The 22,748-nt window shown below is 49.0% G+C and overlaps 7 protein-coding genes across 7 annotated transcripts; 3 read left to right on the forward strand and 4 right to left on the reverse strand.

Moving 5' to 3' along the window:
• Nucleotides 1-4,043: 4,043 nt before the first annotated feature.
• STEHIDRAFT_169591 (uncharacterized protein) lies at nucleotides 4,044-5,212 on the forward strand. The gene is made up of 2 exons (XM_007305790.1): nucleotides 4,044-4,510; nucleotides 4,574-5,212. Exons 1-2 carry the CDS (start codon nucleotides 4,240-4,242, stop codon nucleotides 5,116-5,118), a joined length of 816 nt encoding a protein of 271 aa, XP_007305852.1. The 5' UTR covers nucleotides 4,044-4,239; the 3' UTR covers nucleotides 5,119-5,212.
• Nucleotides 5,213-7,715: 2,503 nt separating this feature from the next.
• Nucleotides 7,716-10,084, forward strand: STEHIDRAFT_112246 (uncharacterized protein; the record flags this gene model as incomplete). The annotated part of the gene is made up of 14 exons (XM_007305791.1): nucleotides 7,716-7,736; nucleotides 8,103-8,156; nucleotides 8,202-8,225; nucleotides 8,295-8,315; nucleotides 8,462-8,505; nucleotides 8,655-8,672; nucleotides 8,720-8,749; nucleotides 9,049-9,089; nucleotides 9,154-9,277; nucleotides 9,307-9,429; nucleotides 9,496-9,555; nucleotides 9,607-9,658; nucleotides 9,685-9,742; nucleotides 9,798-10,084. 14 exons carry the CDS (start codon nucleotides 7,716-7,718, stop codon nucleotides 10,082-10,084), a joined length of 957 nt encoding a protein of 318 aa, XP_007305853.1.
• A 628-nt stretch (nucleotides 10,085-10,712) lies between these two features.
• Nucleotides 10,713-12,488, reverse strand: STEHIDRAFT_112247 (uncharacterized protein; the record flags this gene model as incomplete). The annotated part of the gene is made up of 6 exons (XM_007305792.1): nucleotides 10,713-11,331; nucleotides 11,392-11,594; nucleotides 11,651-11,876; nucleotides 11,935-12,160; nucleotides 12,215-12,367; nucleotides 12,425-12,488. 6 exons carry the CDS (start codon nucleotides 12,486-12,488, stop codon nucleotides 10,713-10,715), a joined length of 1,491 nt encoding a protein of 496 aa, XP_007305854.1.
• Nucleotides 12,489-14,008: 1,520 nt separating this feature from the next.
• STEHIDRAFT_158373 (uncharacterized protein) lies at nucleotides 14,009-14,532 on the reverse strand (the record flags this gene model as incomplete). Its single annotated transcript, XM_007305793.1, has 3 exons — nucleotides 14,009-14,061; nucleotides 14,128-14,229; nucleotides 14,289-14,532. The coding sequence occupies 3 exons, from the start codon at nucleotides 14,530-14,532 to the stop codon at nucleotides 14,009-14,011; spliced, it is 399 nt and encodes a 132-aa protein (XP_007305855.1).
• A 2,794-nt stretch (nucleotides 14,533-17,326) lies between these two features.
• On the reverse strand, nucleotides 17,327-18,289 carry STEHIDRAFT_60194 (uncharacterized protein; the record flags this gene model as incomplete). Its single annotated transcript, XM_007305672.1, has 2 exons — nucleotides 17,327-17,831; nucleotides 17,892-18,289. 2 exons carry the CDS (start codon nucleotides 18,287-18,289, stop codon nucleotides 17,327-17,329), a joined length of 903 nt encoding a protein of 300 aa, XP_007305734.1.
• A 620-nt stretch (nucleotides 18,290-18,909) lies between these two features.
• On the reverse strand, nucleotides 18,910-20,220 carry STEHIDRAFT_158376 (arad-like aldolase/epimerase; the record flags this gene model as incomplete). The annotated part of the gene is made up of 8 exons (XM_007305794.1): nucleotides 18,910-19,003; nucleotides 19,063-19,247; nucleotides 19,324-19,473; nucleotides 19,534-19,638; nucleotides 19,694-19,796; nucleotides 19,848-19,895; nucleotides 19,946-20,027; nucleotides 20,085-20,220. The coding sequence occupies 8 exons, from the start codon at nucleotides 20,218-20,220 to the stop codon at nucleotides 18,910-18,912; spliced, it is 903 nt and encodes a 300-aa protein (XP_007305856.1).
• Nucleotides 20,221-21,494: 1,274 nt separating this feature from the next.
• On the forward strand, nucleotides 21,495-22,718 carry STEHIDRAFT_158377 (uncharacterized protein; the record flags this gene model as incomplete). Its single annotated transcript, XM_007305795.1, has 6 exons — nucleotides 21,495-21,704; nucleotides 21,769-21,858; nucleotides 21,919-22,036; nucleotides 22,091-22,475; nucleotides 22,544-22,622; nucleotides 22,683-22,718. 6 exons carry the CDS (start codon nucleotides 21,495-21,497, stop codon nucleotides 22,716-22,718), a joined length of 918 nt encoding a protein of 305 aa, XP_007305857.1.
• Nucleotides 22,719-22,748: the final 30 nt, after the last annotated feature.

Here is a 22,748-nt window from a genome sequence, read left to right on the forward strand (position 1 = left end):
GAATCTTCTAGGAGTGTGTACGCGGGATGGGAAACTTGGTCAGCAAATTTGACTGCAGAATCTATCTTATTATTTCTGACTCGCCCCCCAGTGTTACAAACTTCAATAACCCAGCCTTCCTCGGAAGTGTGTACTCTCCATGTCGTCCACATGTCTCCTGCATGCTTACCCTTCATAGCTGTCAGTTGGACAATCCCATTTAGTATGTTTTGTTTCCTTGACTGTTCCGCACGAAACTGATTATTGATTTATTTGTCGGACTAGCGGCCGGTGCAAGTGTGTAATATCGTTGTATCATTGATGTGCGATGCAAAGGAGTGACCGTCTACTTCTGCAGCCGGTTTTGCGGCCTTAATTACCCAGGGGTTTTTGGGCTGGCGGTATGCTGTATCCTTTATTGTATGAAAGAATGGCCCACTAATATACGTCATATCCATGGGACGGTTCACAGCGTATATTTGCTCACCAAAAGCAAGCCTCTTGTCGCCGTTGTTTTCACGTTGTCGATCACTAGCTTCGTATGTGCAGTTACCGCAGGAATACAATCTGGTATCATCGGAACGTACGTTGCATTCAAGCCGCGTCCCATAAATATCAGTGAGGGCATAGCATAACTTTGGTTGACAGTGTCTCGGGTTTGTCAAGAATTCAAACTATTTCACTCTTGTGGCTCAGCTTTCAGACCTGCGCTGACATTGTTCTCACCGGTGTGCTCTCTCTTGTCAATTGTCCTCCTTTGTTGGCTTGATCTCATGTGTCCATTGATTCACGTACCTCTTCTGGTGTCACGCTCAGTATCCCTGTGCTGGACACTGTGGCGTTCTCGCACTGGGTTCGGCCAGACTGATGGCCTCATCTACCGGCTCATGCGCGGTGCCATTCAGACAGGATCCTTTGTCACCGTATTCGCACTCAGTGAGATGCTTACCTTTCACTTGAATACCGACACGAACCTGTACACGATGTTCGCGTATCCTATTGGCCGGATCTACAGCAACGTATGTCATCCATTCTCATTCTTTGCTCTGCCGTTTTCGTTCATTTTCCATCATCAATTCCCTCCATAATCACAGGTACGTGAAAAGTCGACAGCTTCAGCAAGTCATGAATACTCATGATTTACCTGCCACCTTTACACGTAGAACGAAATTCGGCAATCGGCAATGTATTGATGTAGAGGTATGAAGTATCTACTCGCCTATCTACACTCACAATGAGCCTTTGCTCTCGCTGATCTGTTGCCAAATATACTAGAGCGAGCTGCGAACTTCCATACGTCTTGGCAATATTGAAATGAACGTCCAAGTTAACCGCGAGATCGACTTCCAGAGCGACAGGGACATCGTTATTGGCGGGACTAGTGCTAGTGGAGAAACTAGAGTAGCGGGATCGAACTGGAGTGGCGATAGAAAGCCGGTCAATATTGGATAGGCATACTTCAAGTACTAGCTACGCATCACTCTGTTTTTCCCGTTGTCCCGGTGAAATTGAAGATCCTAGCTGTGAGGGCGGTGGCTTGGTGGAGGCCACGCGAGCACGATCTATAAATTCCCATCTTATATTATCTTCCTCACCACTCACACTACTCTCCTCGTCGCGTCCACGTTCTGCGCTCGATTTGCGCTCGATGGCGCGATGATACTAAGCCGACTGCCTCATAAATAGATATCATAATGTTCTACAGAGGGTAGTTCGAGGGGCTACGGACGTTGATCTCAAAGATCGTAGAGATAAGACAAGCTCGTCTCTCAACATAGGACACAAGAACCGGAAATGCCACCAATCTTCCAGTGCTCCACCCATCATCGAGATAAATGATCGTTGAAGTTTAACTCTCCGTCAACTGACATCAGCGAAACGAGACGTGGTCGTTGAGCCGCCATTGCAGTTCCAACGACGTAAGATGATTTTTTATTTATTTAAATACCACTCCCGATCGTCTCATAGTTGATTTTATCCTGTGTCAATTCTAACCACAGTAAAAGAACGAGTAGCCGACCCAGTAAAAAATGCGATTGTAGCATAGGTCATAAGAGCTGTTCAATTGATCTCAAATTGCCACCAAGCCTACGTGAGCCCGAGCACCCTGTTCTCCAGCTTTCCCCAAGATCTGACCAGCTCAATTCCAGCTGATCATCTTCGCCCGAACTCTCTTTACCTTACCTTACCTTACCTCTCACTTTCCCCTTCGGAGCCATCCGAGCAACTTGCTCTCCATGCCATCAACGGCGGTCAATATAAAGCCCCATAGTCTCACTGGGAAGCTGTTCCTAACACCGAAGGTGCGTAGTACGGCGTCCACGAATCAACGAACGCTACCTCCTCCGCAGGCACTTTCGATGTTTCCATCGTCCAAAGCCAAAGGGGGCCTCTTCGTGCCCTCTCCTCCATCGTAGCTGGCAGCGCTCGCGCTTTCGAGGGTTCCGCCTGCAACAATGCGCAGGCATGCATATGCATTGGCCGTACGGAAGGTTATTCGACCTGGGGTACACCTGATTACCCGGGTTCGCCAGGGCAAGGTTTCTACTCTGCGTGTGTCGTAGTATGAGCCCCGATAAAGCGGGCGGAGATAATGTAAGCGTCCAACTTAGATCTTCCTGCCTCTGTGTCGGTGATTCCCTGAACTATAGTCGTTGACTCTCAGCTGTATCGTTGCTACCGTGTGTATTCGTACACATTCATTGGTGCGCAGACATATTGATCGTGATATGAAGCGCTTTGCAGAGCGTCTTGCCAGGACTCGTGCTGGTAGACTTCGTACATCGCGGCGACACGGAGTTACTCATTGTTACACCCTTCAATAGAGGTCAGGGTTCGGTGCATTACAAATGAACACCAGAGCACGAGCAGCAAGTCGATTGACGGTGCAGTTTCGATACTACTACAGAACAGCGAGCGAAGTCCTGATCCTCAATCGGTTCTCTAATCCGACTGAAGGCTGGATGGAGACCCTTTATGAAGGGAAAGAGACTTTCCACCCAGTGTCATGATACACGGGAGCGCAACGTGCATGGGTGTCTGATCCCCAACGACGCTGAACGAGCGTGAGCGATCTATACCCGCAAAAAAAGAAGCACCGAAGTTCTCCTTTCAGTGCCAAGGACAGTAGGAGAACTCATCCTCAGAGCACAACTCGTGTAAAAGTCACGCGATTAGACTTGGATCCGTAATTCGTCCAGCACCAAAGAGACATCAAGGGAGAGGAGTTGCACAGATTTTACACGCAGTGCAGTACGTACTTATCGGGTCGCACCCCTACGCTTGGCTGAATGGAACGAGTCTCTCATGGCAAAGTCGTCCAGGCGAAGTCCAACGAACACAAAAGATGAGACAAGAGCCATGAGCGAAGGCTTACAGAGGGCGCACCTGGATTTACTACGAAAAAGAGAGAGGAGATATCGCATGGAGTACTGATGCCTAAATTGGCGTTAAGTTTAGGTGGGCGGCCTTCAAGAGGCTCTGAGTCCTGGAGTCGGAGGAGGTACAGTAAGAGTGGTGGTGCAAAGCCAACCAACAAACGACGAATATGCTGATTCGACTTGACCGGGAGTTTCCGAGTTCTTTTCTCAGGGCACAGGGCACACGTGGCTGCCAGCGCGCGCTCTGAGTCTCAACGACTTGAACCCGAGCCACAACTGCGACTTCGTCCAGTCGCCTATTGCTCTCAGCTTGTTGCCTCCACCCTTGTCTCTCACTTCTCATCGTGCCATGGCCTCTGTGAACGAAATCCCTCAGGAACTTCTGGATCATATCATCGACTTCGTAGACGAGCCCAACGCGACGTCCCTCATATCCCACCTGTGGCTCAGCCGCTCCAAATATCGCCAATTCCGAACCATAAAGCTCACTTCTCCCCCTCGTTGTCATTCTTTGCGGAAGCTACTCGTGTTTTCCTCTCCGAGTCATCTCGCTGGAATCGTCAGGACCCTTCACGTCTCGGGACATTCCGTCGATGTCTTTCGATGGCAAGTACACGATTCAAGCGGCCTCGTTTTCGCAGCCGGGGCCGCATGTTCGCGAATGGCGAATTTGAGGAGCCTGAAGTTGACCAGCATTTCGCTGGATCTAGATCAGCAGGCTACGTTCATCTTAAGCCTTATCGAGCCCTTCCGTTTGCTATCCAGCATCTCTTTCGATCATTGCACACTGTCAGCTTGTCTACTTCCCCACATTCTTAGCCTCTGTTCGAATCTTCAAAGGCTCTCGTTTTGCTTTTGTCATGATTCGGTGATAAATTGGATGACGCCGCCAGCAGAGATGACGGTGGCAGCGGACTCGCCACTCAAGCTCGAGTACATCGATTGTGATGACCAAGCACCTACAGCTGCGTTGTCACTAGCGACGAAGATCTCTTTCGCTTCCCCGGGCGCCCATTTGAGCCTCCGCATATGCATCCGTCGCACGTCTCCGAAGGATGGGTTCGTATCAAGCATGATGGTGGCCACGAAGGAGGTTCTCGGGGAGCTCGAGATCATATCGGATACGGCTCATCCGCATCGCACAGAAGACGGTATGTCCCACTCCCGATTTCGCCTTTTCCTTGATAATTTGTTCTGACGCTGTCTCATTGTAGAACACATTCCCCAGTGTCCTTCTCTCGAGAAACTTACGCTCGACCTTGACTCCGTCGAGGCCTATCTCCCTCACTTCCTTCCAACACCGCCTCCATCTTCGTCCCTCTCTTCCTTCCCAACACCTACACCGGCCACGACACCTGACGTTGACGACAAATCTCTGGAAACGACGGGAAGTTCTCGCACTCCCGACATCACGGTCCGCTTTCGTATACATGTCCAAGATGACTCGGACGCTACCGATTCCCACACTCCGAAACCACTCGATTCATCGCTCGACACTGCAACACAGGACAAGTTGCTCTGTCTGCGCGAGATCGTCTTACAGAGATCGGTCAAACGACTCACTCTTTGTCCAACCATCCGTAATCAGACTGGCACCGACAACTCGACGGCGTCAAGTGCGGGTGCGTCGAGCACCGTGACGGCGGAAAGAGAGGATGCGGAGGCGCGAGCGAAGATGATGGTGATAGAGCGTGAGGTGTCCAGCGTTCTTGGATTAGAGCGGGGTGTTTGTGATGTGGCGTTCGTCTGGGAGAAGTAATGTGGAGGTTCTGGTTTCCGTAGGCGTGTACTCGCACGCTGAAATATCTCAATAAATTGGTCGTCACTTGTATAGGACTAGTCGTTTTCCGGATGGATTATGGACGTGTTTTTCGCCTGAGCAGCATCCGAATAGATGTGACCAAACAGGAGGAATAAATGCAGAAAACCTTTACGATTGAACAGTTGAGCGAGTAAATAACGAGACGTCAAGGTCCAAGAGGATACATAACTAGAGCAGAGATCGAGAATAGCGAGATCTTAGGAAGTGGCTAGAAAGAAGCAAAACAACAGTAATACTAGCACAACAGGGTCATTTATGTGAGGTCGCTGGCCCCGCCACAGTGTCATGAGTTGTGTGGCGTATCACAACAGCCACTACGGCGATCGTGCTCCGGTGAAATGATGAGGGGATCCATTATAAGTACAACGAGCCCGAGTCGAGATGACACACGAAATGAATGAAGACAATAGACCTTATATGTTTCAAGTTTACTTGGAACTCGTTGGCGGAAGATTTGTCCGATCCGCCAATGAGCTTTCGTAAAAAGTTCCAAGTTTTGACTAACATATAAGCCCTAATCTGAACATCTGGATTATAGTATCTAGAAGTGTCTCTTTCATATGAAGGTCCTCGCCGGACAAAATTATTCGCATGAGAACAGTGGTTTCCGGACCGGTTTTTAATCAAATCGGGACGTTCTCGCACTGTTGACAGAAACCGAACCATCATTTCCATATTTCAACTCGTTCTTGATGCCAAAACTGGTTTCCATTGTCAGAACTCATTCTCGTTTTCAAAACTCATTTATAATACTAAAACTCCCAGTTTGAAAGGCCATACAGGGATGGAGAGTGCCCGACTTGACACGTTGAACATCACCAAGGTCTGTCTGTGGGAGACTAGTGCCCGATGGGGCCACCAGTGTCCCATATTGGGCATCAAAGGTGCCGGTTGCCGGGGCCACATCTTGTCCTGTAGCCACTGTGGCGCATGTATTGCCCGTGTATGCCTTTAAAGCGTAAGGTACTCCACTGAATATCAGTTCTACATGCCAATTGATGCAAAGAAAGTGTGCAAGACTTTAGGACCCCGCAGACATACCCTCACCAGTCGGGGAAAGAATTGCCCACTATAGGCCTATAGGCGGACTTTTCGGACTCCAGAGGTGCGGAACTTCAGGTGTACTTCAGGTGGCGAAGGTGTCTATACCCAACAGGAGAGCCTGTTGCAGCCGTGGAGGCGCATCAACTAATAAAGACGAGAGTTTCAGGTGACTCAATGCTGGAGGATATTGGCCACCGGGACATTATTATTTTTCTTTTCTTTTCTTTTGCGTCTCCTGGCTGGCGTGAGGGTCCCTTTCGGAGATGCAACTGCCCATTTTGCATCTCACCGCGCACTGATTGGCCGGCGAGACGATTCCCAACGAATTCTGAGGTCGAGAACGAGTTTGAAAACGAGTTTGAGTTCCGAATCGAATTTTGTGTGGGAAAACACTCGCCAATGAGGTAGGTCTACCAAATAGGGTGAGTATCGGGTGCCAAAATGGCATCTCGCACGCGAGATATTTTGTCCGCCTGGGACCTTGAAACTTTCAAGCTACTCTTGTGCCGGTGCCAGCGGAGTGTGTCTATTCTAGAAATACTAACAAGTCTTCCCAGTCAAGGTGGACGTAGGCGGCCTTGCAAATCAAGTTGTTCTTGATTCGAACCAAATAAGGACACGATCTGGACCGACCACCGGAATCTTCCTCTTTTTGATTTGTTCATGGGGACTCTGTATCCGATTACTCCGTTCCAACTTCTTCCCCTTCAAATGCTCGTATCGCGAATGTTGTGTTTCTTGGTCAGGCTTCTTCTCTTTACGTGCACTTGAATGTGCTTAGAATTATGGACGCGGTACTGACGGTGACACATTTTTGTTTACATGGAGGCGAGGCAGCTTAGTCCATCAGTCGAGGTGCTGTCCGTGTAACCCGTTCAAGTCTACTAGGTGGTTTCCGAGGGCCAATCTTCTCGTCATCTTTCATTGGTCGGCTCTTGTGGCGCACTCAATCAGTTTTAGACCCATCACATCTCTGATTTTACGATAATCACGTCGAGATCCCTTTTCATAGCTTCTGAAATGACATAGGGCACTTCCCATTTAAGGTTGGATGGCGCACAGATGTGCTTCCTTTGTGATGTGACCCCACAGACCGCGAGGGAAGAGTAGTTAACGTCAACCGTGGCAGACCGTGTGGCATGGTATATAATAGGTATGCAGAGTGTATTACCTTGGCAGCGCGAACCTGAAGAGCAGTTTCATGCTCATGGTTTGCTGTTATTATGGCCCACGCTCAATGTGGGCGTACTATAGGTTACTTATTCCGAGCTATCAGATGAGGCTGCTTCCGTACATCAGTACAATCCGATTATCAAACTGACGTGAGTGTCCTGTGCATCAATCAGAAGTTCCCGGGGAGCTTGTGTTGCAGTTCTTTCGCTCTCTGGATTATATATTTGACTCATCGTTGTGGATATCATATCTGTGTTCGCGACCTCAGAACACGATTGTCCTCAACTGCACCCGCATTCTGTGGGGCCGGGACCATTATGTCGTCTGCAAACTCTACTGTAGGTTCCTCTGCCCTGGTCTCTGGTGAGGTACTTTCGCTCGTTCAGAACTTGTTAGGTATGACGCGACTTAGCTTTCAATAGGGGAGTCCACGATAGCGTTTAAACGGACGTTTAAGCCAAGTTTAAGCCCCAAAGCCGCGCCGCGGTCTGAAACGCGGGCTTAAACGCACGCTTAAACGGCTATCGTGGACTCCCCTAATGTATAATTGGTATTGACGATGTTTTCTGCTTCATTACGCATAGGTACAGCATTTGTATGCGGAGCCGCTATGTATATGCTCTATGGAGTAACGACTCTACAGGCAAGACATTCCTGTCGGCTGCATTAGATTTCAAGTATTTACACTTGCCGTGATATCGCAGACATACATATACTTTTCCGCATCATTTAAGGACCCTGTCGTGGTAAAACTCGTGGTAAGGTCCAATTTATCTTGCCTGATGATCACTCCAAACTGACAGGCTCCAAAAGGCATATTCCTTATGGTTAGTGTCCCGTCACAGCACCATTCGAATACTTTATCGCTAATTACGGTAACTCATACAGGATCCTAGACACTGTCCACATGGGTCTCGGTATGTTCGATCTTTTCCGAAGTCTGGCTCAGTGAGCTTCCTTGGACTCAAATTTTCTGATAGTGAGCCACGCGCTTTACTACTGGCTGGTAAGACCTCTGGACATCTTCTCTGCGGTCTACTGCTTAGATCTTCGTGCTTCGTAGATTGGAAGTTATTCTAACACCGCTGCTCTTGGCGGTGGACTATGGTGTGTGACCGACTCTCGCCAACTATGGTCTTTAAATAAAATGATCTTACTACGCCACCGAAATACAGGTCACTCTATGTTTGTAGAAAATATCATTTAACACCATTTCCTAGTGCTAATGGCTCTATGAATACATCCTCTGCTTGCAGGCATCAGTTGCTATCAATGTAGGTCTTCCTTTTCTGGATGAATTGAAGAGATTGTTGATATTCAGAAAGGTGGTCATCGGCTTTGTCGTGCAAGTGTACGCAGTCAGATCCGCATCATGAGTGGCTCAGCACTGACATTTTCAACCTAGATACTTTGCCCATAAAATATTTTGTCGTGAGCGCAAAAAATTCTCGTTGGTGCCAAACGTCAGGCAGCTAACGATCATTAGTCTGCAAGCCCCGCTGGCAATGGATAGTAACGGGTCTTATTGTGAATAGTAGCTTTCTTCGATATGTTCAAGTTAGATGACTAACCTGTCGAGGTAGATTATCACAATTTTGATTAATGCAGGTATGCCCTATTTTCTGTACCTGTATATTTATTTCTCATCAGAGTGTGTCCTTATTTTGGTGTCGTATCAGCATTCGCCATTCGTGAGTTACCACGCAGCAATCGTCCACCTCACAGCTCATTCTCTGTATATGATCATATCTGCAGAAACGACTGTGCTCGTGTACGCTATCATCCCTCCTATTCCCATCAAAGTTATGACCAAATGCACTGACGAAATGAGACAGGACACTCCGTTGGGATCTCATTTATCTTGCAGATGGGACGGTCCGTACTTTGATTACCTGAAACGGTTTCCAGGCTCATGCGCCCTCCTCAGAGACAAGCACTTCTATCGTACATTGTTGCTGGTATAACGGTCAATGGAGCGATCATGGTAGCTCTTACGATACTACTTTACAACAAGAAGACATCTTTTCGCAGGTAATTTAGGGTCTTGTTTGTTTAAATCTCTCATATTCATTTATTCTTACATCAACTTTGTTGCAGAACAAATGCCATGATCCACGCATTAATCATCTATGCAGTTGAAAGATTTTTCTTCATCACGTACGTTGTCTTTCGTTCTTTGTACGATGGCGACTACTCACGATGATTCAGCGCGGTGGTATTCTCCCAACTCATCGGGGCAAGTAACTTGAACGTCATCGACGTGTATCACGGCTCATATCATAACAGACATTAGTGAACCCGGCTGCTCTCTGGCCGCTGGAGTTGAACTTCATAATTGGACAATGTTCGTGCCCGGACGTTGCTTTTCCCAGTTGAGAATTAACGCCTTAGCTTTACAGTGGAGGCAAATTCTCTCCTCGCCACACTAAACTCGCGTACCCAAATGCACAGCGCATCATCCAGGGACTCAGAAACGCTCTCCGGAATCAACAGTGTTCGTATCGGACGCCTGCAAAATTGGAACCAGCAGCATTCAATAGTTGTGGACGTCCATCCAAGATTCAATGTCTCGGCACAAGAGGCTGTTCATGGTTCTAGGAATATCGAATCTGGGATGGATGTGTCCCGCACTGAGTTAGTGGAGATGAGCGACTTTACCAGAGGGAAGGAATCGGGGGAGCATTGATATTTTGAAGCTTTTCCTGTTTTGTTTTGTGAAGGTAAGCATCTTTCAATAAAGATCGTAAGCTTGTGCTAATCCATTGAGCTTTCTAAGTGGTCCCGTCAGATAGATACCTATGAGTGGTCGCAGTACCTGCGTCTAAAATCGGACTGAGATGATTATTTATGACACAATGTACTGGATGCTATCAACGGAATCTTACGTGAAAAAGGTCTCCCCCGTTCGCAAGGATTCGACGTGTCATAACATCGCGCAGAGCGATAGTCTGAGTACACGGCATCACACTCACTGTACGATCAACCATGGCGATAGCCACACCATCCATCGGCGAATGCCACACAAACGCCACACATACCTCCAAATATTGAGCACATGAGCCTTTCGTGCTCTCCGTTTCTTCTCAATGAGAGATGCCACATTCTGTTTATATGTAGGTACTGGCAATTTGTCGGGTAAGATTTCGGACCTGTGAGTGGTTTACAACGAAAAGTAAAGCAAGGGCCATGATGGAGAAGTAAAAGGAATGGTCACGTATTATTGTAGGAAACGACAGCGTACGAGGTGAACGATAGCTACAGCGTAAGTAATCTAGGGAATATTTGCAAAGGATACGAAGAAAAATATAGCACTTCTATGCCTCCCAACCAGCCTGTGACTGGTACTCCGGTGGGGCTTCATGAGACTCCATCCGACTGGCCGGGTCTATACGATGTGCTACAAGTTCTACAATACGCTCTACATCCTGGTGCTGGAGCTGTGGTTCTTGAGAGCTAGATGGTAATGATCCGTCTGGCGGAGAATGGACAGGGTCTACCTCTGTGATGGCCGTCGACGGACCTGGGCTCCCCAGAGAAGACATTGAAGATTGGGTGGCCGTGGAGATTGGTTGGTAATGCTTATCGTGAGTTGTGGAGGTGAGGAAAATGGGTGTGCTGACAATCTGAGACGTGCTCGTCCCAACCCCTTCAACTTCGTCTATTGTGGTCACAACCCCTTGCCCATGTCGTTTGCCTCGGTTACCCGTCGCGTTGGGCTCTATGTCCTCGCAAGATGACTGTGCATTGACCTCCGTAAATGGATCGACCTCGAGATCGCTCGAGCTCTTGGGGACGGGTCCAGAGGATCCACGCTGGCGACGTCGAAGGAGTAAGAAAAACGCAGCTGCGAGCGCAAGCGCGATGACGGTGACGGCAACGCTGACACCTATGCCAGCTTTAGCACCCGTAGATAGGTTCTTTCCGGATGATATGCTAAGTAAGACGAAAAGTCTGAAATCAGCGACAGTTTCGCAGAAAAATAACAATACGTACGCAGGTTGGTCGGTTTGAGACCGGGAGTTATACAGAGTCACAGAATTAAGCGTGAGGTGATTTTGTCCCTGTAGGCCAATGTTGGTGAAATTGAGCGTATGATTGGAAGCCAGGTCCAAGCCGCCTTGGTAGAAGATAACTTCATTTCCGACGAGCCAGTTCATGCTGCCATTGAACACGAGGGAGGCATCATTGTCAATTGTCTGTCTCACGAGTAGGTCAGATCATTGGATACTTAACATGTAACTGAGAAACGTACTACTTGGTATGGACCATGACCAATATTCAGACTAGCATTGACTGCCACCGACGTTGCGTTCGAGATAGAGAAGGAGAAGGTAGAATTGGGGTTGACTGTCGACTCAAACGGTGCTGGAGTAGCGGCCGATGGGATATTGGAGACGCTCGTGGTCTGCCACCCGGAAGAATAGCGGAAGAAAGTGGTGTTCAGACTATCGTAGGCGGTTGATGTAGGGGATTTAGCGCTGCATCAATGTTATTAAAATTGTGCGCCCTAAGATACTGACTGCATGATATACGCACCCATTGTTCAAGGTCGACTCCACGAGAGCGCGGTCCAGGGCAAGGATTTGACTCGTATCAGAGATATTCGCGGTCAGCGTGATATAGTGGGTATTATCTACACCCAGTTCACCATCTGCAAAAAGCAGGGTCTTGTTCTGATTTATACCAGAATCGAGTACCACACGGTTGTCGAGGGTTACAGTATAAGGGCTGGTAGTGTTTCCGAACAGATAGATGCCAGAGCCTGAGAAACAAGATCGTATCAGACCACATCTCCCGAAGTTCTGACGCTACGCACCGTAGAATCTGAGTGTAACGCTCGCCCCATTGAGTCGAGTTTGGTGATACGAGTGTCCCTGTGGAGTGTCTCCCAGTCTGTGCGACTGGCTATCGATGTACCCGGAGCCGGTGTACCATGTCTTCCACCCGTCCGATATGTTGAATCCGTCCGCTGAGAAACTACGTGGTCAGTATTTATGATACACGTCTTGCATTGTGCGGTACTCACAATAAGGAGTGTAATTAAAGAGCAGACTATTGTCATCGATAGTAAAGTTCCATTTCGAGGCCATCGAGGAAGTGGTGGTAAGGGGCTCCCGGAGTTGTGTTTTCATTGTGGGAACCGTATTTTATATCAATGGCGCGAATGCTAGCTCGGCACAGTCAAAGCACCGTCCTTTGGGTGGGCGGCTCTAATGCTTCTATCGCAGATCACACTGCATTGAGGTACATATCTTGCCGTGCCATGAAGCAAATTTCCCATCATCATAGAAATTATGGCTCGACGGTCACACCCAGTCGCGTGGAACAGAATCTGCCAGTGGCCAACACGAAGTATTTGATACTCTTGAACTGTTGTGCAAGTAAATATCTCCTTCTCGTACGAACTCTGGTGTATGCCAATCGATTCGAGTCGTTCCAGACGGAGCATCGCATGTTCCAAAAATACCATAGCTCTACGTCATTCAGAGTAAGATCAACGAAGCTGACGACGTCAGGAGCCGCGAACTCTGCTGAGAACGAACTCCGAGTGTGGCCGTCTCGAAAGATGTACGGCCCCGAGACGGAAACGAGAATGACAATCGTATCGTAGAGCTGCATAGTTGGAAGAGATAGTATAGAGGTATGAACGAGACTCCAGTGATGTATTTTGGAGTATGTAGAGCATTTGTCTCAGTGGAACCTCTTACCCCGCTATATACCCAAATCGCCGAGAAGAGGCCTGGGGGCTGCGCGAAGGCGCCCATGATTTCTCGTTCGTAAATAAAGTCACAGCAGTCCGGGCAACAATATCAAGCGGCAGTCATCTGAGGCACGATGTAAATCAAGGGCAGGAGGGATCGCAAGCATATGGAGAATACAGAGCCCCGATCCTCCGAGTGTCAGTGGATCGATATTCTCAGCCTCAGAAGTTCATAGTCCCGACAGATATACTTCGATCACTTGAAAGCGCAAGGGCTCTCACAGACGCGTTTGGGTCTGCATGAGGCCTCTTTGCATTAATTGTGGAGCGCATCCCACGTCAATTCTCAGTTGTAGACAGAATGTGACAAGTGCCGTACGAGAGAGGGACGGAAGACGAAGAGGCGGTTGGGAAGAAGGAAAAAACACGATCGCGAACACATGCCACGCTGCCCGATACTGTTCCCACGGGCTCAGCTTGTGTGGCACAACGCCGTCGAGTGGCCCTTGCCCGTTCTCCCTGGTTCAAGTGCGGATTTCGACTACGTACGATAAGAGTCCGGGTAGACTGAGTGGAAGCTCCGAATAGGACTCCATTACTCGGACAATACATAGCAAAAACGAAACCCAAAGACCCAATAATGCGTGAGTGGGCGCAGGCTCAGACCAGTCTAAGGGTTAACGATCAAGCAGATGATATTACTCATATTAGAGGCGTAAAAAAATCGGTGACTGTTACGAGTAACAGAGTGGACATCTATGGATTTATGTGTCTAAATTCTCATTCGAAGCTCTGATAATTAGAGAAGTAAGAATTCACGAAAGTTAGGATACACATTTAGAAGCGACGAAGAACTAAATGGACCTACTGATAGCTCATGGCATTAAAAGTGTTGTAGGTTATAGATGATCATGCAGGGAAGCGACTGTCACATTGGAGGCCCACACTAGTTGGCTGACAAGCTAGAGATGAGGTACCGTTATTCGTTCAGCATCATTTCCTACAAATAGCTAACAAACTCGACGTACTTCCGTTCTGAACTGGTCCGGCGGCGTTGTCGATGGGGTGAAACATGCATGCGTCATTCTGGGCCAAGGGGGCGGCTCCGTTCCACTCGTTGCAGGCAGCCCCTGTGGAAACGTTTGGATCAGCGAGGAAGGGGGAAAAGGGGACCAAAAGCGAGGCGTACAAGGGCCAACGGCGACGCCGTCCTGAGCAACAACACCAGTGGCGAGCAGAAGCACCGCAGAAGCGACAGTCACGCAGAGAGAAGAGAATTGCATTGTGAAAAGTTGAAGCTGTTGAACGGGAGAAGTGGGAGAGGTGGTGACGATGAGAGACGAAGCAGGCGTAGATTTTATACTCGGCGAGGAAGTAGATAGGTGGATTCGAGGTCTACCCTCTTTACGTGCCCTCGGGGCAACGATGTTCATGTCGCGTATTCTACGGCCTTTTTTGGCCACATAGCTCGCTGAATTGTGAGTCTGAAGGCGGTGCTCACGGTGAGCCTGAGTACTCCAAGAGGGAGCTGAAACATCATGAAGATGGTCTGTGCGTCGGCACACACGAAGAGATGGGCACTGCCTTAATCATGTCGCCGTCGTGGGGACTCCGGTTCGAACTTCGAACAGAGGGAAAGCATCGATCATATTTATCTTTAGAACAAGCCATGCCTTACCAGCGACTTTGATCCCTGTAGAGCAAGCCCAATGTTACAAAGCAAAGCAATATAGCTCTTCTATTTCTGTATATGTGCGACTAGATAAAATTGTTCTAAGAGCTTTATAGGAGGTGAACATCACGTTCAGACTGTATCGCGCAACTGCAACAGATCATACATCTGCATGCTGCCTCTGTCCGCTTCAGACAAAGCAGCGCGGCGCTTTCGAGCCCCCGAGATGAAGCGAACAATAAATAAGTTGCGTAGATATCTCTAGCCGAGCACGGGTGTGAGTGATCAGTGAAGACACGCCATCCGCGGTGAACGGATAGGCGGTGACTTGTGGCCTTGTTCTGAGTGGTCGGATGAGTGAGAATTCGTTGACTGAGATCGACGAGAGCCAAAAAGGGCAAAAATAAGGTGATTTGGGTGTTTATGGGAACAGGGCTGACGAGAACCAAGCAATACGCTGACTATCCTCCATTCTGAGGAAGGTCATAGTTCATTCGCTAGCTAGCCGAAGACGTGTGAGGGTTGTTTCGTCAGTTGAATGGCGGTATCAGCCCAAAGAGGCGTATACTCGGGGTATTGCCACAAAGGACATAGGGTCCAGCAGTCATGTCGTGGTCAAGCCCGAAGACATGGTTCACGCAGTTCGAGCCCTTCGACGCTCCAGGCGCAGTATGATCGTGAGCGACGGAGTATGTTTTCTTTTTGTGGTTACCGTCATGCTCTTCTCTGATGACTATATGGTTAGGACGAGGATACGGGAGAAGCTGTGAGTGCATCCGATTCTCCCCATACCTGAGACCTATATTTAAGCATCCACACAGGTGACAGTGAGCAGTCGCATACCGCAGGCGGATCTGGAGGCTAGTACGACGTAGCGACGTCTCATATACTTGTCTGACGGACTTTGTTGGAAGAAGCCTCTGATAGCGACGCACAAATTAGGCGCCCCAAGCTCAAACCGAAACGGAGCATTGTACTCAGTAGCAGCAGTTCGGAGGAAAAGGTGGGAGACAGTTACCTAGGCTATCACGGTGCTTACAAGGAAAACAGAGCAATGAGGGGCCTTCATCGTCGCTTTCTTCACCGACGAAAGTCAAACCCACGACGCATAGCAAAGGCAAGGTAAATTGAGAGTTGTTCTCTCCATCGCGTTCAGCTGACCATTGACAATTGCCTTATTCTAACCAGCAACTTGCCAGCAACGCGAGACCTCCACTACGGTCAATCCTAGCGAAAGCTCCTCTAGACAAACTCGTCGAAAGTCTCGCCGAATCAGTGCAGATTGAGCATAGGGATCGTTGTCTAGCAAACAAACACTCCTATATTACGACCACCATCGCATTCTACCCATATGAACCACAAATATCCTGTACATATGTAACACTGTACAGATCAAATGTGAGTGCCGACAAATTGCACTCCTGAATGCTTGGCAGCATCCCTGTCAAACACTTTAACATCGACAGGACAAGTGATGAGAGTCGATGGCCGTTCGCCATTGCTATCGCTGAGGATGATAGCTGATAGCTTTACCCGCCCTCCTCAACGCACACAATTCGTATTTTAGAGGTCGATCTAAGGGTAGACGGGCCTTGGAGCGATGGTGTAGGTTCACGAACATATCACGCACTTGGGATGAATGCTTTCTGTCTTCCTTCTTCGCTAGTACGTATCTATCTACGCTTTCTTCAATTTTTCTTCATTTTCATCGTAGTATCCTTCGTTTTCTTCATTGTGGTCGCCGATCGCTGCATTGGAGGCTGTTTTGTTCGCCGAGGTGGAGGTGGGGAAGAGGTTTCGGATAACGGAGATATTACTGTCAGAGCCCTGGGTATATTCTGAGATAACGTCAATGGTAAAGACGTAGCGCATGGTGTTAAAGAGACGAGGGTAAGCAGTCAGAGTCAGGGCAAATGCTAGGAGACATGATTGAGAGAGGAAGAGGAGGGCGTGCAAAAAAAATATGTGACTGGATGGTCATGTGTTTGTGACCCAACGCGTTCTTGTGGCGAGTTGTGGCGCTCCTCGGCACAGCTGGCTGCTGGCTCGAGGTTTTTCGCTCCTCTCCCGCTACCTCCTGTGCTGATTTTGACCTTCGTTATTCTAGAGACTCGAGTCAACACTCCTGCGATGAACCAGCGATGTATCGCGTATTCTCATTATTTTCAAATCGGCGAACCGACCTGCAAGTGCCTGATGCAGCAGAACGAAATGTCAACCCCATATGTCGAGGCTGCCCGTAAATAACTATCCACTTCCCGTCTAACCCCCTCGCTGCTTAAGGTCTGTATAACTCACATTCCCGTGCTCATAGGACTATGTCCAAGAGAACCCAGATTCTTGCTTTGTATTACACTCGTATGTGGAAGACAGCAGTGCAATAGTGATCAACGACGTACAACAGCTTAACAGTGTCCCAGCCTGTGATGTGGTTTCCATTTCCGAGTCCAAAGCCCATTCGGTATCTCGCACTACTCGTGAAAAAATTAAAGTCAATCAAGTCGTTCGACAAGGTAAGCGCCAAAAGGGGAGAACTTCTTCGGGTTGAACGATCCTCACCTAACACGACTAAGACTTCGAGATCTACTGAAAGATGGAACATTCTGAACTTCTACCTTTATATCGTTGCACCATCGCTCGACATGTCTATTGCAACAATCACGGCCATTCGTCTTCGCCACAGCAAAGAATGTATCTGGATCCACAAGGACAGAGATATCCCTTGCCAACCGTTCGATGAATGGACTGCGACGCTCTTTGGCCCAGTAATCGCACTCTCCGTACGAACCATAGTGTGTCTCCACACGTTGAATCACTGAATCTTTGACCACGACCCAGAGCTGGTACCATTTTATCTGAGAAAATTTCAGATACTGATGACTAGGGAAAGTCTCAACACGACAACATACCCATAACACAAGCAGATGAGGCGGGAGAATTGTTGCCATCCTTCCAAGTGGAACTTTCAGGGAATGAGTCGATACGACATCGAGCACCATCGGATAGTCGTGCTTCGCTGCATAAACAAGGACCTCGTCGGCATGTGTCGTGATGTTCTGCCTGGACGAGGGCTACATCAATACTCATATTCAAACAGAGCAGCACCAGGAAAAGACACACCTCATACACATCTCACAGTGATTCATGGCAGGGAAAATCCCATACTTCTCCGCAGCCTCCGCAACCTTGGCCATTACTCCAAACTTCACGTCCATGAGGTAGAGGTACCTCTGAGGGTACACGAACTGAAATAGCAGGTCCAGAGTATCCGAGTCTTCGTCAAGAGAAATAATCTCGTCCGCTGGCGCATGGGCGTCACAAGGAGGGAAACCGCCGCTGCTATTTTCGAGAAACTTCTTGTGAAGACGGAACTGGACCCCGTCACTGGACTGAAAGACGACATCAGCCTCGTAGGCAGAAACTAGAGCGGAGAACGGATCAGCCGGTACAAGATCATAGACAATCGCTACAACACAATAGCCTACACCGTTTTGAGGAACTGCTGCTCTGCTGGACATTGCAAGAAAGGTAAAACAGGAAGGACACTTGGACTGGCCAAGAGACTAGAGCAGGGTTGGGGAGGGTCAATGGTAGGTCATTGACTCTTGACCCGGTCAAACGGTCATGACGTGGGTCAAGTCGGTCTTGACCTAGGTCTATCGGTCAAGTGGCGATGCAGTTCGGTGGCGTACGAATATTGTTGGCGGCCGAAATAAACGTAATGATTTCTATGAGATTCTGGAAAGCCACCAACTGTGCCGCCACTTGACTCTTGACTTGGGTCAAGACCCTCGGTCACGTCGTTGACTTAATCATTACCCAGGTCACTGACCCGGGTCACCCCAACTCTGGACTAGAGAGAGTCGAAGTTCAAAGAACATCGAGATGCGGGCAGCTCAGAACGCAGCATGTCACACTGAACGCATCGCGTCACGGTCTGTAAGTCATGACTGTGGCGAGGGGTGGCGTGGCGACAGTAATTACTTCTAAAATTGCCCGGCGTGGTTTCGACGCCACACTTCGATCAGCATCTCAAGTAGTGACCGAGGAGTCAGTCATCTTGAGCCATACGTATACATGCAGAAGGTTGTCTGTGTCCGAATTGAAAGTCGGGAGAGGATTGTACTGAGTCTCGCGCTCAGCTCGCGGTCGCATTCGTCAAATCGTTGACGTAGAGGCCCTCCCCCATTGTTGCCACCTGAGCTGTCCATAGGCCCCACGCCCTTCCAAGTCTACATTTGCAAGACTCAGTATGAGACATTTTGAGTTCATAGTATGGGTTGGAACTTACAAAGACTCGCTTTCGGTCGTGTTTGCCCCGTCAGCGGCTTCCCGCGCAGAGAGACCAGTACTTCCACCAAGCATCGCGGCGTTGAGTTGTACGATGGCATCATCGCGAGTATAGACCGAGCGAAATACCGCATCCCGGACTGAGGAGCCTCTCACAGACATTCCGTGGCCCCTCATGAGCACTACCTATTCGAATGACGATAGGGAGTGAACGTCAGAAGTGACCCATCCAAAGATGCAGTGCCTTATGGTGGCAACTCACCTGGCTTCCGTTCACGAACGTCTGAGCCAACGCCTCTCCAAGAATCGCAGTACGGATCAGTTGGTCGTGGGGTGCATTCTCAGGCAGAACGGACGTTGGAAGCATGGATGTGTCGAAAATCGGTGTTCCTACCGCGCCAACCGAGCCTGCCTATGAATACGGTGGATGAAGTTGACAAACAGCTCCACATCTATACAGGAATGAACGCACCGTGTGCATCTGCGCAATGAGTGGTACACGGGCGATGGCGAAGGGTAGAACTTCTGTAGTGTGGCTGTGGACTACCCCCATGACATCGGGGAAGGATTTGTATATCTACCTTAAACAAAAGTATGAGGTGGTTGAGAGAGAGTAAACGCTATGAACATACCTCGGAGTGTATGAATCTCTCGGCAAAACCTGATGGTACAGCGTCTCCGGTGACCGAAGAGTTGAAAGTGAGCGCAAGAGCGGTGGCGTTGTCGATCTCGTATCTGTATCTAGTGGTCAGACTTTTTTGGGACTGATGTTGGTATAGCACATACGTTACGAGGGCCTGCGATGTTACGAGAGCCGGCGCGAGAGAGAACGACCTAGTATCGTGGTCAGAACACATAAGTACCTACAAAACGGTGCGACATACAAAATAAACTGGCTCGAATTGTCTGGATTACGGACAGAAACATGGCCGAAGGCGTCCACTACGCTCAAGAAATGCAATATGTCTACCAAGGTGCGACCTCAGACCAGATATATAGGAAGATGACGAAAAGGGCCCATACGATTAGCATCAATGAGGTCCAGTGATACAGTGAGAAGCTCTTGGGACACGTTAAATATGCTCGTTTGCGATCTCGCGGTAGTGAGCAGTCCCGAACCGAGGAGAAGGCATCGTAGAAGGCTAAGAGCGCTGGTCATGACGTGTAGCGTGCCTTAGGGAGTACCGTCCAGATGGGAGTGCATTGAAGATGAGCTCACTCAGTTTTTGTTGGTGGAGGAAAAAGCAAAAATATTGCAGCCAAAAACAGAGGGCGGAACGGCAGACCGTCGAAAGCTTCATGGTGTGGTGGTAGTGAAAGTGCGCCCGTACTATGACATGATGTTGCCCAGCTGATCTCTCGACTTTAAGATAATTTCACCCAGGAAAAGTACGCCTGATTGTTTGAAGCCGAACTCGGCGAAAGCTGCACACGTCTAACTCTGCTGCGAGGGAAAGATTGGGCCATGGAGGAAGAACGTCGATGTGAACATCGGCAGCAAATCGGCAGACTTGTCCGGCAACGTCCGGAGAAAACCTGTCACGCGCCCGGTTTGTAGCGTAGTCGGCCTATCAAACTTGTTTCCTTGTTTCCCGAGCGCTCGCCTGCGCTCGCCTCTTTCACGACCCCACCTCATTCTCATCTCACTGCGTTGTCTTTCTACTCTATAGGTTCCCCGATTCTAGCTTCTCGAAACGTCCATACCAGCTTAGGTCTCCTTACAATATCTGGCAACCATACTACACGCCTTTCTTAGCCCCCTCGAAACCGTCCAGGTTAACAATATTGAAGGCCTATGTGACCAACTCAGCCTCAATAACATCTTTAACTCTTCAATCCCGAAGACCCTCATATCATCTGAACTTCAGGTGCGCTCGCGAGCGCATTTTATGGTAGTAAGAATCTTCGACATGGGCACGTGTTAGCTCCCATTTTTTCACGCTCTCTCGTTTTCTCAATGCTTGTAGAGACCCGTGATGTGATAATACCTTGCTTTCGATGCCCTATGCCGCCATCTCGCCATAGAAGATCAATTTTGGTGTGTACAAAGTATCCACGCCACAAGATATAGCCCCACTACGGAGCCCAAGGGTACGTTACTGGACTTTTTCGTGTGTCCATTCTTTCCAACTCAGTGGTATATCAGAAGATTCGAAGGGCAGTCCAGCTTGTGACTTGCATGGGGCCTCCTCATTACACTGCTCCTAGTGTCCCTACTCTCAGCCCTGACGCTACGTTAATTCAACGCTATACGATAGGGGCGCTACCGATATATGAACATACGCTTCTACTGCTTCTTCCCTTTCAACTCATCATAAGGGTCAGCAGCCAGTTCTGCCGTGTGGTCTGCCGCCTCTAGCGCCATGGCGGAATTCCGCGAAGACTTCTTAAACCCTCTTCTTCGTGATCACTACAACTCGTTGCACACCTACAATGCGTCCTATCCGAAGTCTGGTGTCTCTTTGTGGTCTCGCATTGACCGCCAATGCTCAGCGTTTCGTACGATTCGTCGGGACGGACGGACAAGTTCATTTCGGTGATGCTATTCTGCCCGATAACTCCACCGACGCTCGCTTCAGCACTTCAGCTCGACTTATCGACGGAGATATCTTGGGAACTTTCAACATCACTGACCAAGTCGTGGTATGCCTCTGCATCGTTTAATCGGCCTTCATCCACGCTGAAACGACATCGCGTTTCACGTTAGCCCATTGTGTCATTACTATCGCCTTTGCCAAACGATAGAGTCCGCAGTGTGAGATGTGTCGGGTTCAACTACGTGGCTCATGCGGCTGAGGTATACTTTGACTCCTTTTGTTTACCGTCCATTATCGCTCACAAAGTCTCGTGTTTCAAGGCCAATGTCACAATCCCCCAATTTCCCATCCTTTTCTACAAGCCATTCACAGCCCTCAATACCCCGACTGGACCTATCCCGGTGACGGCAGGCTACCAGAACCAGACTAACTTCACCAGTACGCCGTTCTTTGAGATCCTCTTGTCCTTTTCCTGAGCCTGTGTACACGTAGGTTCGATGGACTATGAGAGCGAGCTTGTAGTCGTCATGAAATCTGCCGCCTTCAATATAACGGAAGATGAAGCTCTCGACCACGTCCTCGGCTATGCAGCGGGTCACGACGTCTCTCACCGTGGCTGGCAAATTGATCGTGGCGGGCAACCTCAGCCTCAATACTCTATGGGGAAGGATGCTGACGGCTGGGGCCCGTGGGGTCCCGCGATTGTTTCAACCAGCATAATCCCTGACCCCCAGCAGTTGGTCGTCCATACGAAGGTAAATGGGGTGATGAAGCAGAATACCAGCACGTCAGATATGATCTTCGGAGTCAAGCAGCTGGTATCCTTTTTCTCGATGGGCATCACGTTGCAGCCAGGAGACATCATCTTTACCGGAACGTAAGCTTCTTTCTTGTTTGCTCTTTGGCTTTTGTTGTATGCTAAAGACTGGTGTGACTCCGTTATAGCCCTGAGGGTGTTCAGTTGGGTCAACCAAATCCAGTATGGCTTACAGACGGAGATGTTGTGGAAGTTGGGACCAGTAACGTAGGCCAATACATATCTTATGATGTGCGCACACCGCTCACCTATCCACCCTCCGAATAGATTGGAACTCTGGAGAATGTCATCACGTATATGTAATGCTCGTTGGATAGCCTTCCTGTGTCCTGC

Source organism: Stereum hirsutum (genome assembly GCF_000264905.1).
Source record: "Stereum hirsutum FP-91666 SS1 unplaced genomic scaffold STEHIscaffold_10, whole genome shotgun sequence".
In the NCBI taxonomy this organism is placed as follows: Eukaryota; Fungi; Basidiomycota; class Agaricomycetes; order Russulales; family Stereaceae; genus Stereum; species Stereum hirsutum.